Source organism: Geospiza fortis, unplaced genomic scaffold (genome assembly GCF_000277835.1).
Source record: "Geospiza fortis unplaced genomic scaffold, GeoFor_1.0 scaffold330, whole genome shotgun sequence".
Classification (NCBI taxonomy): domain Eukaryota; kingdom Metazoa; phylum Chordata; class Aves; order Passeriformes; family Thraupidae; genus Geospiza; species Geospiza fortis.
The window spans coordinates 1,963,061-1,976,166 of NW_005054400.1; the positions used below are offsets into that span (position 1 = coordinate 1,963,061).

General features: G+C 46.1%; 1 protein-coding gene across 3 annotated transcripts in view; it reads right to left on the reverse strand.

Annotated features, from left to right (window-relative positions):
• Positions 1 to 13,106, reverse strand: part of CHD2 (chromodomain helicase DNA binding protein 2) — a 54,375-nt gene that overhangs the window by 34,888 nt on the left and 6,381 nt on the right. For all 3 annotated transcript variants that reach the window (XM_031061132.1, XM_031061131.1, XM_014309079.2), the window contains exons 3-4: positions 5,530 to 5,737; positions 2,856 to 2,942 (exon numbers count right to left, since the gene is read on the reverse strand). In XM_031061132.1, coding sequence (XP_030916992.1) covers positions 2,856 to 2,942; positions 5,530 to 5,737 — 295 coding nt within the window. The remainder of the gene's footprint in view (positions 1 to 2,855; positions 2,943 to 5,529; positions 5,738 to 13,106) is intronic.

Below are 13,106 nucleotides of genomic sequence, written 5' to 3' on the forward strand. Positions count from 1 at the left end.
TAAAGTATTTCAGACTAAAGTCAAAGTGAGGATTTGCTCATTTAAGAGGCCAAACTCCAGTGCTCCAGAAAAGCTGGAGAATCTCAGCTAACCAGGTTAGTTTTATGTCTGCTGAGCTTCTCTTTCCCAGTGAGACCAGTAGTGTTTAAATTTTCAGCAAATACATGAGGCAAAGCATTGACCAAAATGCAAATGAGCAGATTTTTTTCCAATAAGAAAACCAGCTGTATTTTTAGAATACACTGGTGCATGACTTCTGGCCTCTCTCTGACAGAAAAAAATACGCTGACATTTGTCACCAATTTCAATCTGAAACTATTCTTTTTATAGTAAAAAGACTGTGTCTGGTTGGGGCACATTGATTTCTCAACTGCCCCAGAATCACAGAATCATGGAATGATAAAAAGGTTTGAGTTGGAAGGGACCTTAAAGGTCATTCAGTTCCAACCCCCTGCCATGGGCAGGGACAGCTTCCACTAGACCAGGCTGCTCAGAGTCCCATCCAACGTGGCCTTGGACACTTCCAGGGATGTGGAAGTGGGCACCCTGTGTCAGGGTCTCACCACCCTCACAGGGCAGAATTTCTTTTATATATCTAACCTAAATCTCCCCCATTTCAATTTAAATACTCTGAAAGGCACCTGGTTCTGCACACGTCACATCCCCTGGCTAAAACCTGAAGCTGATTTATGAACTGCAAAGAAAATGGGGAAGTAGTGTTTTTACTAAAAAACTCACACCTTCTCTTGTTCCTGGAGACAGCTCTGGGCCTCTGAGCAGATCTGTGCTCCTATGAGCAGATCTGTGCTCCTATGCAAAGCTGCACTTTTGCTTCCCCAATGGCTCAGCCCATGCCTGGATATTGGTCACGAGTTATCACCCTCCCTGATCACACCTCAGACACCTACACAATGAACCCAGAAATCCTCAGAAGGCAACCATGTCTAACACACAAATAACCCTACCCAGAGTGCTGCTCTCAGAGGACACAGTGATTGAGCAGGGCTCCAAAACCTGAATCACCTCCACCTCTGTGCAGGTGAGTCATGGGGCAGCACAGGGAGCTGGGATGGCTCATCCACCCTTGCTCTGGTCTCTGAGCCTGCCACGCTGCCTGCACCATGCTCTTTGCTAATCTGCAGAGAAGCATTAGGGAAGAAAGCAATTATAAGCCCCCAGACACTGTGCTGGAAGTCCCAAGCAGCAAGCAAGAGGTGCAGGTCACTGGAGAGAGGATTAACCCTGTGAAGGCAAAAAGCACCTTCAGATGTGCCTTGGGTTTCTGCCCCCTCCAGCAGCAGCAAGGAGTGCTCAGCACCACACAGGCTTGAGCTGTGCTATCTCCTCTCTCTTGGTGTCTTCCAAAAGCAAGGCTTTCCATCTTCTCCTGCTCTCTGCGAGGCCCCAGCACTGTGCTCTGACAGGTCACACCCTCCAACAGACTCTGCTGCAGATGGGAGCTGCCCTGTGGGGACCAGTCAGTGTTGCTTTGGGGAGAGAGGGTTGAGGGTATGCTCCATTTTTTTTTATTTCAGCTGTTTCACAGAAGTTGCAGTGATGAGGGTCATTTGGAGGACCTTTGGGGTGTTTTTTTTTTATTTTACAATATTTTGTGGTATAGCAAAGTTTTTGCATCTCAGATTTTTAATTTTTTTTTAATTTTACCTTAAGTAGTAGGAAATAAAGATATTGAAAAAGAAAACAACATTTGCAAAACCACGTAATATTGTAAAACAAAAAAAGAAGGGACTTACCTGTGCCCCTAAGAGGGGGGGAGTGGAGCTCTGGGGTGGGTGTGAAGTCGCCGGCACAGTGCATGCCGGGGCATCGCACAGAGGGGCCCAGCCTCTGCCAACGTGAAAAGGAAAACAAAAGCTACGTCAATGGTGCACCCCGAGCTCCTTCCTGAGCTCTGCTCTGCAGGACAGCCAGCACAGGAGTCTGGGGGGCAGCTGGTGGCACTGGGGTGCCACCAAGGCTCAGCAATAACACACCAGAGCAAGGAGCTGGAGACCTGTGTGTCACCCCTAGAGCATCTGAACACACATCTTGGTGGTGAAGCACAAACAGCCTGAGTCAAACAGCACCACTGGGCTCCTGCTCTGCTCAAAGTCTGCTGCTTATCTACAGATTCCCAGCCCCAAGCTCTCCACAGATGCCTCTCTCTGGTTCTCCTTCCCCTCTGCTATAGCTACTCGACCTTCCTGAAGACCAGCAGCTGAAATGCTCCATGTAGAAAACCTGTCAGATGCAAATGAAGGCGGAACCTGATTTCTACATCTTCAGGAAAAACCCAACAGTGTTCTGAAACAGGAACAATTTGAAGGATTGGCTGCCAGGCTCTGACCACTGTCACCTTCAACTGAAGCATAAAAGACTCCCCAATGTTCAAAGAAAAGTGATGGGTCATAAAGCTGCACACACACAAATGCATTTATTAGTGGGATCCATTCCAGGACGGGCAATAATGACTGTTTGTTGCTACGAGGTGTTTCTGGGAACTTTCCTTTATTCCTGGTTGGATTTGTGTTGCATTTTGGTCTCATTCTGTTTTTTTTAATTACACAGATTCCTCTCCAGGATGTTCCTACAGCAGAGCAGGACTTGCATTATGCCCCATGGCAGCAATCAGATCAGTGCATGCAGATCTCAGCCCAGGCAGTGTCCGGCTCACTCCAGAGGTCTCAGGCCAAGGATCCAGCTGCAGGATCAGGACCTCACCTGTGAGCTCCAACATCCATGCACCAAACTGGGACTCAGTGTTTACAAGGCAAAGCATTTGAGACCTCCCTTTCCTCTTTGGGTTTGGTTGGTTTTATATGTTCAGTAATCCCTCATCCTTTTTTTTTCCTTACCTCATCTTTTATATTAAATCGTGACGGTTCTTGTCTGCTTCGGTTTGACCTCCTAACCCCATAAACATCAGGATATTCTTCCCACATCTGCAAAATAAACAGACCATCAGAAGGCCTGCTTCACCCCAGTTATTTTTGACATTTTAGAGAAGTTTGATGGTGGCTTAAAAAAAATCAACCAAAAACCAGTAGACGGACAGTTTAAAAAACTGGCTGGAAAGATTATTATTCCTTTGGGATATTTGACACCTTTCTAAAGTGGCATGTGTTATCTCAGTGTTTTCTCTACAGTGGTCATCTTTCCACTGAGGCACAAATCACTCTCCAGCTCCCTCAGGCTGAAGGACAGAGTGTTGAGGTAACCAGCCCTCTGCAGCACTGGTGCCAAAGGAATGGAGGCAACACCTTGGACATGGAATGAACAGACTTAACAACTCAACAGGGCAATTCTCTGTCACTAACAGCTTCCAGCACAATTCCTTTCCTGGTGAAAAGCCCCACCAGCTGCCTGGAGACATGGCCAGCTGCAGCTTCAAAGGTGAATTCTGTGGCCCAGTCTGGATGGCAAATGGAGCAAGATACCCTGTCATTTGGCAAGGCAAGGCAGTGGCCACTGGTTCCTCTCCCGAATGCACTGATGGCAATGTGGTTTGGCAGTGCAGGACACATGGATGTGCAGAGGCGACTGCTGGCAATGGTTGTGCTCTTTGCTGTAAAACGAGGCCCTCACCAGTTCAATACACTGTGTATAAGAGCATGCAATCGTTCTTGTGGATGGGCAGGAGAAGGGGACACAAAAATGGATGCCCTGAGGGGCATGAATGCAGAGCTGTGTTGATGACACAGGACACAAGAGTTACAGGGCAGACACAAACCACCACCATGCCCCTAAAATTCCTACACCAGCAATTCCTCTCTACATGAGCAGAGCTCTTAGTTCTCTACATCTATGCATTTCCTTCTGATTCTCTCTCTCTCCAATCCTCAAACACCTCTGCAAGCCACTGGCAGGGAAAGGAAATCAAACTACGCTGCCAGATGCAGCAGTGATGGGATTGAGAGTACGAGGCTGCAGCCCAGCAATTTTTCTGCCTCTGTTAAAGGAGAATAAACCCTCAAATTTAATGCTCCCCCCACAAACCATGTGAAGAACTTGTCTTTTCATCTATTAAATGGCATGGGTTTTAAACGTGGGAGCAACTTCCATGACAAATCTTAATAGCACCTAACGCAGATTAACCTCGCCTTCATGGGTGTATCTAGGCAAATACCAAATAAACAATAATAATTAATTGCATTGGTTATTCAAGGGGAAGATGTATCAACATGCCTAGGTTAGACCTAGCTAAGGAAGACACCCATTAACAGAGAAATTAAGGAAGGGAGAGGCTTTCTTATTAGAGGGTGTCCTGACCTTTTCATGTTTCACCCATGCTAATTATCACCCTGTGTATGGATGCACTTCCTCACAGGATAATGTTAACATTTATTGTTAGGGACATGCTCTTAGAATCCTTCAGAGGGAGAGAACTCTTCCTTTGGTGCCCATTTATCAACAATAAACCACAGATTTTAATATGGTGTTACCACAACTGCCTTATAAACTCATCCTCCCTTGCCAGTCCAAACACTGGAGGATTAAGTCAGCAGCCTGGAGCTTTGTGGGAGGGAGAAGGTGGTAACAAAATCCTTTCTTTCTTCCTGGCAGGTCCATGGGGAGCACAGGCTGGAAGCACTGTCCTTCCTCCTTATCCTTTACACACACAGCACCTTTCTCCATAAAACTCACTCTCAGGAGCAAGCTGTGCCCAGTGCAACCCACGGCTAAGAACAACAGGATGGTTACACACCACAAACAAACAAACAAGTTGACCTAACCAGAATTTTCTCCTTCCAAGCAAACTCAGTTCACTGAGTTCCTGTCTCCAAATGGTATTTGGGCTCCTCTTTCTCACCTCACACTGCCCTGTGTTAGTCAGGTGCCTCCATCCCTCAGGTAAAGCAGGTACCTGAGGTGCAGCTTCTGCCCTGGGGGATGCAGAGGGATACCATGAGCAGTAACATCCACAATCCCCTTTCCTGCTGGACAGTAAGTGGAGGGAAAACCTGACTACCTGAGGGGTATAGCTAGGGAGGAACTGGAAAGGTGCAGGAGAAAAAAAACCACAACAAACAAGCACTGTCCTGTTCTGGACTTAATAAATAATGGAAGTTTTTTTTTTTCCCTATGCTTTTTTGAGAGGAAGAGTGATATAAAAAAAAAAACAAAGTGGTTCAAACTTCAAACCTTCTTCCTGCGTATTTATCACATGAGGAGGCTTTATTGCTTCTCAGGAGAGACAGAATAGAGGAGTGGAAAAACAGAGGGAGAGGATGAAATGAAAAGATCATGTACTGATGACAGGCACCTGCCTCTCATTCACACCAGTCACCATCTACTAGGCAATCCAGGGGTTGTTCCACAAACACAGCAGCTCCTGCTCTCAAGGGTGACAGCAGCAGGGCTCCAGCACACAGCCCAAACAGCCCCTGGGGACACTGGAGGTCAGAGGCTATTTGGCCCAGGTGCAAAGTTGGCCAGGAAGTTGGGCACAGCTTCACTGAGGTCCTGCTGCCTGACCTTCCGTGCTGGGGACAGGAGTAACGTGTCCGTGCAGAGCAGCAGGGGTAATACCTTTTTAACATCTGCTATCCTTTCCTTCTTAGAGGCTGGTTTTTCTTTGGTTTCAGGAGGGGTCTGCTGGGATTTGGAACCCGTTGATTCACTTTCGGATTCAGACTGACTCTCAGAGGACTCGGAGCTGCTGTTTGACTCGCTGCCCTGCTCACTTTCAGACTGGCTTGCAGAGTCAGAGCCAGAGGCTTCTTCGGATGCCGAGTGACTAATGGTAGAGAAAGAAGAGGTTACATTTTAACTGCACTGACACAGCTGTGAAATACGCAGGGAGCAAACCTGAGACACATCCTGAGCCACAACAACAGGTTTGGAAAAGCCTGAATGCAAGTGTGGACCCTGTGTGTACACCTCACGCTGGCCTTCTGCAGCAGAGGCAATTCCTTCCCAGGATGGCAGTGAACACGGGTGAGAGTGCAGCCCCAAAAATCGCTGCCCAGGACCTCCTGCTCATCACCAGAACAAAAGCCATGGTGGTAGGTGAGGAGAAGCAGCAGCAGCAGCAGCAGCACAGGTTTCACTGGGAGGATCTGGGTGTCTTGGAGCAAGGCAGAGAAAGGCACAGCAGGAGCTGCAGCATCCAGAGACCATCCTCTAATATTAAAGATGAGCAGTTGTTCCAGCACGGCTCTCCACTGCATCCTAGTGTGGCCAGTGGTTCCAAATAAATCTGCTATCTGCTTTCTGGAAGAGGCCAGTAGCAAAACCACTATACCCATAACACCATGAATGATATTCAATGTAATGTTTTTTAAAAAGAATTAATGAAGCAACAGGGCAGAAGAAAGAAGCTTATATGGACTTGTGGCTGGGGCAGCTCCCCTTTAAAGGATTACACCAGTGCTGTGCAGACTGCATTTCTCAAGCCAATAATGGAAGAGCAGAACACAAAGTAGGTGTAGTTCCCCCATTTATTTTTTTTTATTTTTATATAAAAATGGGTTAACACCCAGTGTATCCCCTTAAATAAAAGCTCCTCAACAAAACAATGAGAGGCCAAACTATTTCAGGTGGCCAAAATATTCAAATATCTTTGCCCAATCACTCCAAACATATATATTTTTTATTTTAAGATCCAAAAAAACCAAACTGAAATCTTGGGACACCTTACCACACGTGCACTGGCAAGGCAGCATTCAAACCCCACTGCCACAAACAAAAACACAATGATGACGCCACAAACTTTTGGAATAAGGAGCACCCCTTTCCCAGTCAGCTTTCCACTGGCAGTCGGATGTGTTATGATATTAAAATATTCACTTAAGTAGAACACTGTGAAAGAAGAGTCAGGAAAACTTTCCAGAGGGATTGAACAGAATTTTTATTTTCTTTTTCTACTTTCGTACAAAAGTGACAAAGCACATGAAAGGCTTTGCTCAGATTTCATGATTCAAGGGAGAAACAATACAAATAAAAATTAAAAAAAAAAAAAAAAAAAAAAAAAAAAAAAAAAAAAAAAAAAAAACCAAAAAAAAACCACCACACCAAAAAACCCCAAAACCCAAAACAAAAAAAAGTCTCTTAAGTGGGCTCTGCGCCGCCGCCATTTCGTGACCGCCCCTCCGCCGCCATCTTGCGACCGCGGGGCTGAGGCCGATCCCTGGGATGAGTCCCTGGGATGGAACCCTGGGATGGATCCCCGGGGAAGGGGAACTGTGGGGAGCGCGGCCCTCCCAGACTGAGGGGACACAAACGGAGCCCCTTCCTCAAGGAGCGGGGGCAGCCATCACCTGTGGCTGCTGTTTCACCGTCCCAGCCTAGGTCTGAGGGAGCAGGGTTATCACATTGTGTCCTGCAAGCAGGGCTGGAAATTCAGGTTGAACCACGGCCATCCCAGGCTGCCCTGGCCCTGTGCATGGATGGAGGTTATCCACGAGAACCAAAGGAACAGTGTCCCACTACACCCCTTGCTGTGTGGGCTCTACAACAGTTCCCCCTCTTTGTCCACCACAGCCCTCCATTGCTGCAGCCATGATCCCACCGGTGGTGGTGCCACACACATGACCCATGGTGGTACCACACTGCTCCTGGCACTGGCACTCCAGCAGCTCTGGGGACACATGGTGTCCATGGGCAGGGCTCAGCAGGATGCCATCCCACCGGGCCTCCACAAAGGAATGGGATCTGGAGGCATCCAAACCTCTGCTGTCACAACGTAAGTGGCAACATCAGGCTCTGCTTGAGGCATGTTGGTGTCCTGTGTCCCACAGGGACACACGGAAGAGGAAGACAGTTTTTCCTTCAGTCACATTTCTGAGCAATAGCTGGAATAGGAATTTTAACAGCCCAGGCAGGACTGAAGCCAGACAGCTCTGACAGTATTTGTTTAGAGGCAGAACAGTAATTACTGTCCTCCTCCCACTCTGGAGCTCTTTGTTCCTCAAAGCCTTAAGCTTTATTTCAAGGACACAGGGACACAGGCTCTCTGCACATTAAGAGCCGTAATTCATGTGCTTTATCCCCAACATTGTCTGAACACTAATTCTTTTTTTCAGGCTGTGAACTGTGCCATCTGAAAAGAGGGAGACTTCTCTGGTGGCATACACATCTGTATGTGCAGATATTTCCCCGCACACCTGCTTCCCCTACTAAGGAAAGAAACACAGATGAGAAGTGGTTATGTCCTTTTGAAGGCTGTTGCAAATAATTTTTTTCTTTTTTTTATTAAGGAACAACCTGTTATTGAGGCGAAATATATGTTTATCTTCTTTTCTATGTTGATCAGATTAAAAAAATAACTGAAAGGCCCGTTTTCATAAAAGAATCCTTTCTAACTGTCACTGGTACAATCAGGAAGCATTTCTACCTGCCAACAGAATATAATGTATTAGCAACATTAGATGTCAAATCAGGCCTAACACTGTATATACCTAGAGACCTAAGTCCTCTTTTCAGAAGTTATTTCTGTAATTTGTCCTGGTTTAATACCCCTGAGTTAGCATCCAAACAAGACCTACTTCCAATTAAACTAAAAGTAAGAAATAAGCTATAATTATTTGTCACAAAAATCACAATTCAGCCAGACCACCCTCCTCCAAAAACACCCATGAACATGAAAAGAAAGCAACAGATGGACCACTGGTAATTTCTTTGAAGAAACTCCTAAAAAAAAGTTGAGATCTACAAAGACTCAGCCAAATACATTCCTCTGGTTTCTAAGCAATACTTTAAGCTATAAGTCTGGTTTAATTAAGAGCCTGCTCCTGACTTGAAGGAGAGCAAAACTAAATCATTCCTTACCAAGAAGGACATGATCCTTCCAAGAAATAAGTAGCTGAAAGGCAGCGATAAAACCCTTTACAGTGAGGCATCTGAGTTTAAAAGGCCATTACCACATGCCTGAAGCCTCCAGACTTTGCATTTAATATTTCACATATGACTTCCTTTTATAGGGGATCATCTTTGCAAAGAGCAAATCATTTTGTAAGTTCTCAGTTAGAAGTAACAGTAGATCTGCTTCCAGAAGGTGTGAGACAGCTGAAAAAATGACCCCAATATGCATTTGTGAAACCAAGAACTGACTGGGGAATGGCTCTAACTGGGACCATTCTGCCCCAGCGTTTAAAATGTGGCTTTTGAGGGACAGAACTTGAATTCAGACAGGGGAATAAAGGAGGATTAATAACCCAACACCCTCCCACAAGCAAAGCTCCTCCCAGCTTTAAGAACTGTTGTGAATGTTTTGAATCTAAACAAGTTTGAATCCCAACAGCAACATTCCACTGGGCTTCGCAATCTCTGCAGGGATTCGGCACCAGCAAAACCACCCTGTGAAGGCTGGAGAAGGGCCTTGGCAGATTATCCCATGGCTGGATAACATCAGGGGCTGGGTGACAGCAGGGACCGTTATATTTAACTCCTGTGCAATGCTGGCCACAGTGTCAGAGTGCTGTGGGTGACACCCAGGTGCACAGCAGCAGCTCACTGACACCAGAATGGCCCGGCAGGTGGCTGGGACACAGCCCCTCCCTGCTCCCATCCCTGCTCACCATGTTCCCAGCACTGGCTGGACCTGCTGGGCTTCCTGATACCGCACCTGGACAGCCCAGAGAAACAGCAGGTCACTACCAGCAGAACCAACCTGAGATTTACTCCAAAGCACAGAGCAGCAAGGCCAGTGCAGGCCACCAACTTAAAACTAGTTAAACAGACCTGTCTTCCTAAAGTGACCTGTACAAACTGTGGGACACACAAGCACAGTGACAAACCACAGAAAGGGCAAACACATCAGCTGAGATGAGGACTGGCTGCTGTTAAACATTTCCTTTGAATATCTGATTTATAAATGTGATGTTTCCTATTGTGAAGAGAAACTACTTACAAGAGCATGTAGTGACAGGACACATGGGAATGGCTTCAAACTGAAAGGAAGTAGGTTTATATTAAATATTAGGAAAAATTCCTTGCTGTGAGCTTGCTGAGGCACTAGAGCAGGTTGCCCTGACAGGTTGTGAACGCCCCATTCCCTAGAAGCATTTGAGGCAGGTTGGATGGGGCTCTGAGGAGCCTGGTCTAGGGGAAGGTGTCCCTCCCTATGGCAGAGGTTGGAATGAGATGATCTTTGAGGTCCCTTCCAACCCAAACCATTCTATGTTTCTATATAAACATATATATGAAATGGCTACATATACTGCAAATACAAACAAGCACCATCAATGTTGGTATGTGCACTCAAGTCACAGGGTAGCTGTAAAAAGGCACTAAACTAAATTTAACCTTTAGGCTAAACAAGCCAGGGAGAGGAACACAAGATGGGTTCTAGTTACAGATCACTAGATAAAGAGAAGATAATATGGGTAGCACAGAGGACTGAACAAATACCACCGTAATCATAGACAAGGCCATAAAGACACTGCACATGGAGTGTGCAGGAGAGCCAAGCAAAGGACAGATTGTGACACTGAATATAAATAAATGCATTCCTAGCTTTTTCAGTTCCCTTGATTTTATTCTGAAAGTCTGCTAAAAAGTGATTGGCGCTTGCTTGTCTCCCAGGGCAAAGATTTTCTGAGTGAGAAGCCTTGAGAAGGGTCATTTGGTGAAAGAGTTTATTTCCTGCAGGGAAAAGTAGAAATGGGGGCAAAGGGAAGGAAGAAAAGTACTCCTGTGCTCCTCTACTCTCCATACCTATGCATGGTACTTTTACACATTGATCTTCGAGCAAGAACTTAAACTAAAATATTCTAAACACAACCAGGCTCCTCATACTGTTTAGGAGTGAGTGTCAAACAACTCTGAATACTCAAAATATGATTTGTCCAAATCTGGGCCAGCTTTAAAGGGGGACAACAAACTCCCGCGGTGATAGGGCTGGCCCTTCCAGATTACCAACAAGTTCTTCAAAGCAGCATAAAAATATTTCCCTAACTTCATTTTATGATCAGCAACTTTTTTTTTCTCCTCTTAAACAGGCACGTGAGAAGCTCTCATGGAGAATCCACCTGTGTCTGCAAACTTCCAGCCTATTCTGGCCACTGCTACTTACCTCAGCACAAGACTCCCAAATGCCAAAGGCAGAGCTAAATATATCCCTCACTGCTCTGCTACAGCTCAGCAAAGCACACTGGGCTATCCTGAATGATACAGACTTTCCAAAAGCTGGTGGGGTTTTTTCCTCCACTAGGAAGACACTGTGTTGTGTTTGCATAAGCAAGCAAAAAGAGCAATTCATTCATGATGGGGAGAGTTGGCTCTCTCCTCTCTGATCTTTAAGCCAGAGGCTGAAAATGCTGGGGATGGTTAGTGGGGACAGAGAAAAAAGGAAAAAAAAAAATCAGCAGAGGGACAAAAGGAGTCAAAACCTGTCTGGTTGATTAAGGAGCACCATTGATAATCTCCAAGGCAGCATCCTTCCCTTTCCCTGCACAGAAAGGGGAGAACAATTGCAGTTCTCAGGGTTTGAAAGGGCCCATCTCTCCCTCGCCGGGAGGCAGCCAAGCATTTCCGAAGCATTTCCGGGCTCCACATCCCACAGCAGCGGGCAGAGCCCCGGCAGCTCCTGGCAGCTCCCAGCTCCTCCTCAGCCCCAGCCAAGGAGAGGAGCAGGAGCCGGGGGTGCAGCCCTTCTTCAGAGAGCAGGCAGGGCTGTCCCTGTGCCCTCCGCCCTTCCCGTTCCAGCCACCGCTGCGCCGTGTCCCCCAGGGACAGCCTGGCTGAGCTCAGCGGCAGCACAAAGGGGACTCTGCACACTGGTGCATCCCATTGGCAAAGGACATGTGGATGCACGAGAGGGGCTGGAGTGTGCACACACAATTAGTACTGAAAAAGTGGGTGCTTCTCCTCTCTTAACATTCGTAAACTTCCTTTAAAACCTCTCAGATTAAAGACATGGACTGTATATGGAAATTTAGGACCCAAACCCCATTAACAGGAACATGATGGTGCAGAAATTCCTTTTTGGTTCCAGGTGACCTGCAGTTCAGAATAAGGGAGCTTGATCTGGCCTAAGGGGGTTATTCCAAGTGAGTCTTAAAAGCTGTTTTAACCAAGAGATTTAAGCCTAAAGTTTTACAGACAGTACATGGCATTCAAATCTCAACTGGTGACAACTCTGCAGTGAAGTACAGAGATTCCTCCCCATGAGAGAGATGCAAACGACTCCTATAATTAACGTATTAGCAATTCTATTAAGTCATCTATACCTAACAGTAACACTTGCAAGAAACATAAATAGTTGCAACACAGCTTTTTCCTAAGGAGTCGGGTGTTCTGGAGTCAGTGGATTCTTGACATTGCAACACCCTTGTTCATAGCTGGGGTAAAGGTTGGTGAGCAGTGAAGTGTTAAGCATCCCATCCCATCCCGTCTGTGGAGCTTGGCAGACTCACTGAACTGAGCCCTGCAAAGATCAAACGCCATGCCAGCACTTCCAGCACAATACCAGAAAGGAATCTGAGATCACTGTTAAAAACTTTTTAACCCTTAACAGTCAAGGCAGGAAAAGCACGTGTAGTACAGAGTAGGTTATCTCAGCCTACAGGTAAATATAATGGAAGGTGAAGACTGAAAATTATAATTTAGCAGCAGTGCTACACAAGCTGTAATGTAAAATGAGCTGCTGCACATTTGGAAAGAATCAGCAAGGTTTGTCTCATTATATCCCAAAGCTACTCCCTGCTCTAAGAAAATGAGGCATTAACAGTGTGACAGACTTACAAAAGCTTCACTGCAAGTCACTAGGGATAAACTTTTTCTCTGGGCTTTTTTTCTATCATTTCAAGTCTCCTCTACAGGCTGTGAAAGTGGGCTTTACATACAAAACAGGACCTACTGAAAGAGCATCTTCACATGGCATTTTAGCACATGTCTATTAATAAAAGCACACCAGAAAGACTGATGTAAGACACCATGTCAGTAGAACAGCACATCCTTTGCTGGAAGGCTGCTTCTATCTAATTATGGTAATCCAGGCCTTCCCCTCCCCCAGTGCTGTGCTGTTTGTATTTATTTTCCTTGAAGGAGAGGAGAGATAAAGCAGAACAGAAGCTTTCTCCAGCCATTATCAGCTCCTTCCTGAGCTGGATTTCAGCTAGAGGCAAGGAGAGATTTAGAAACCTTTTCCATATTTAACATTGCAA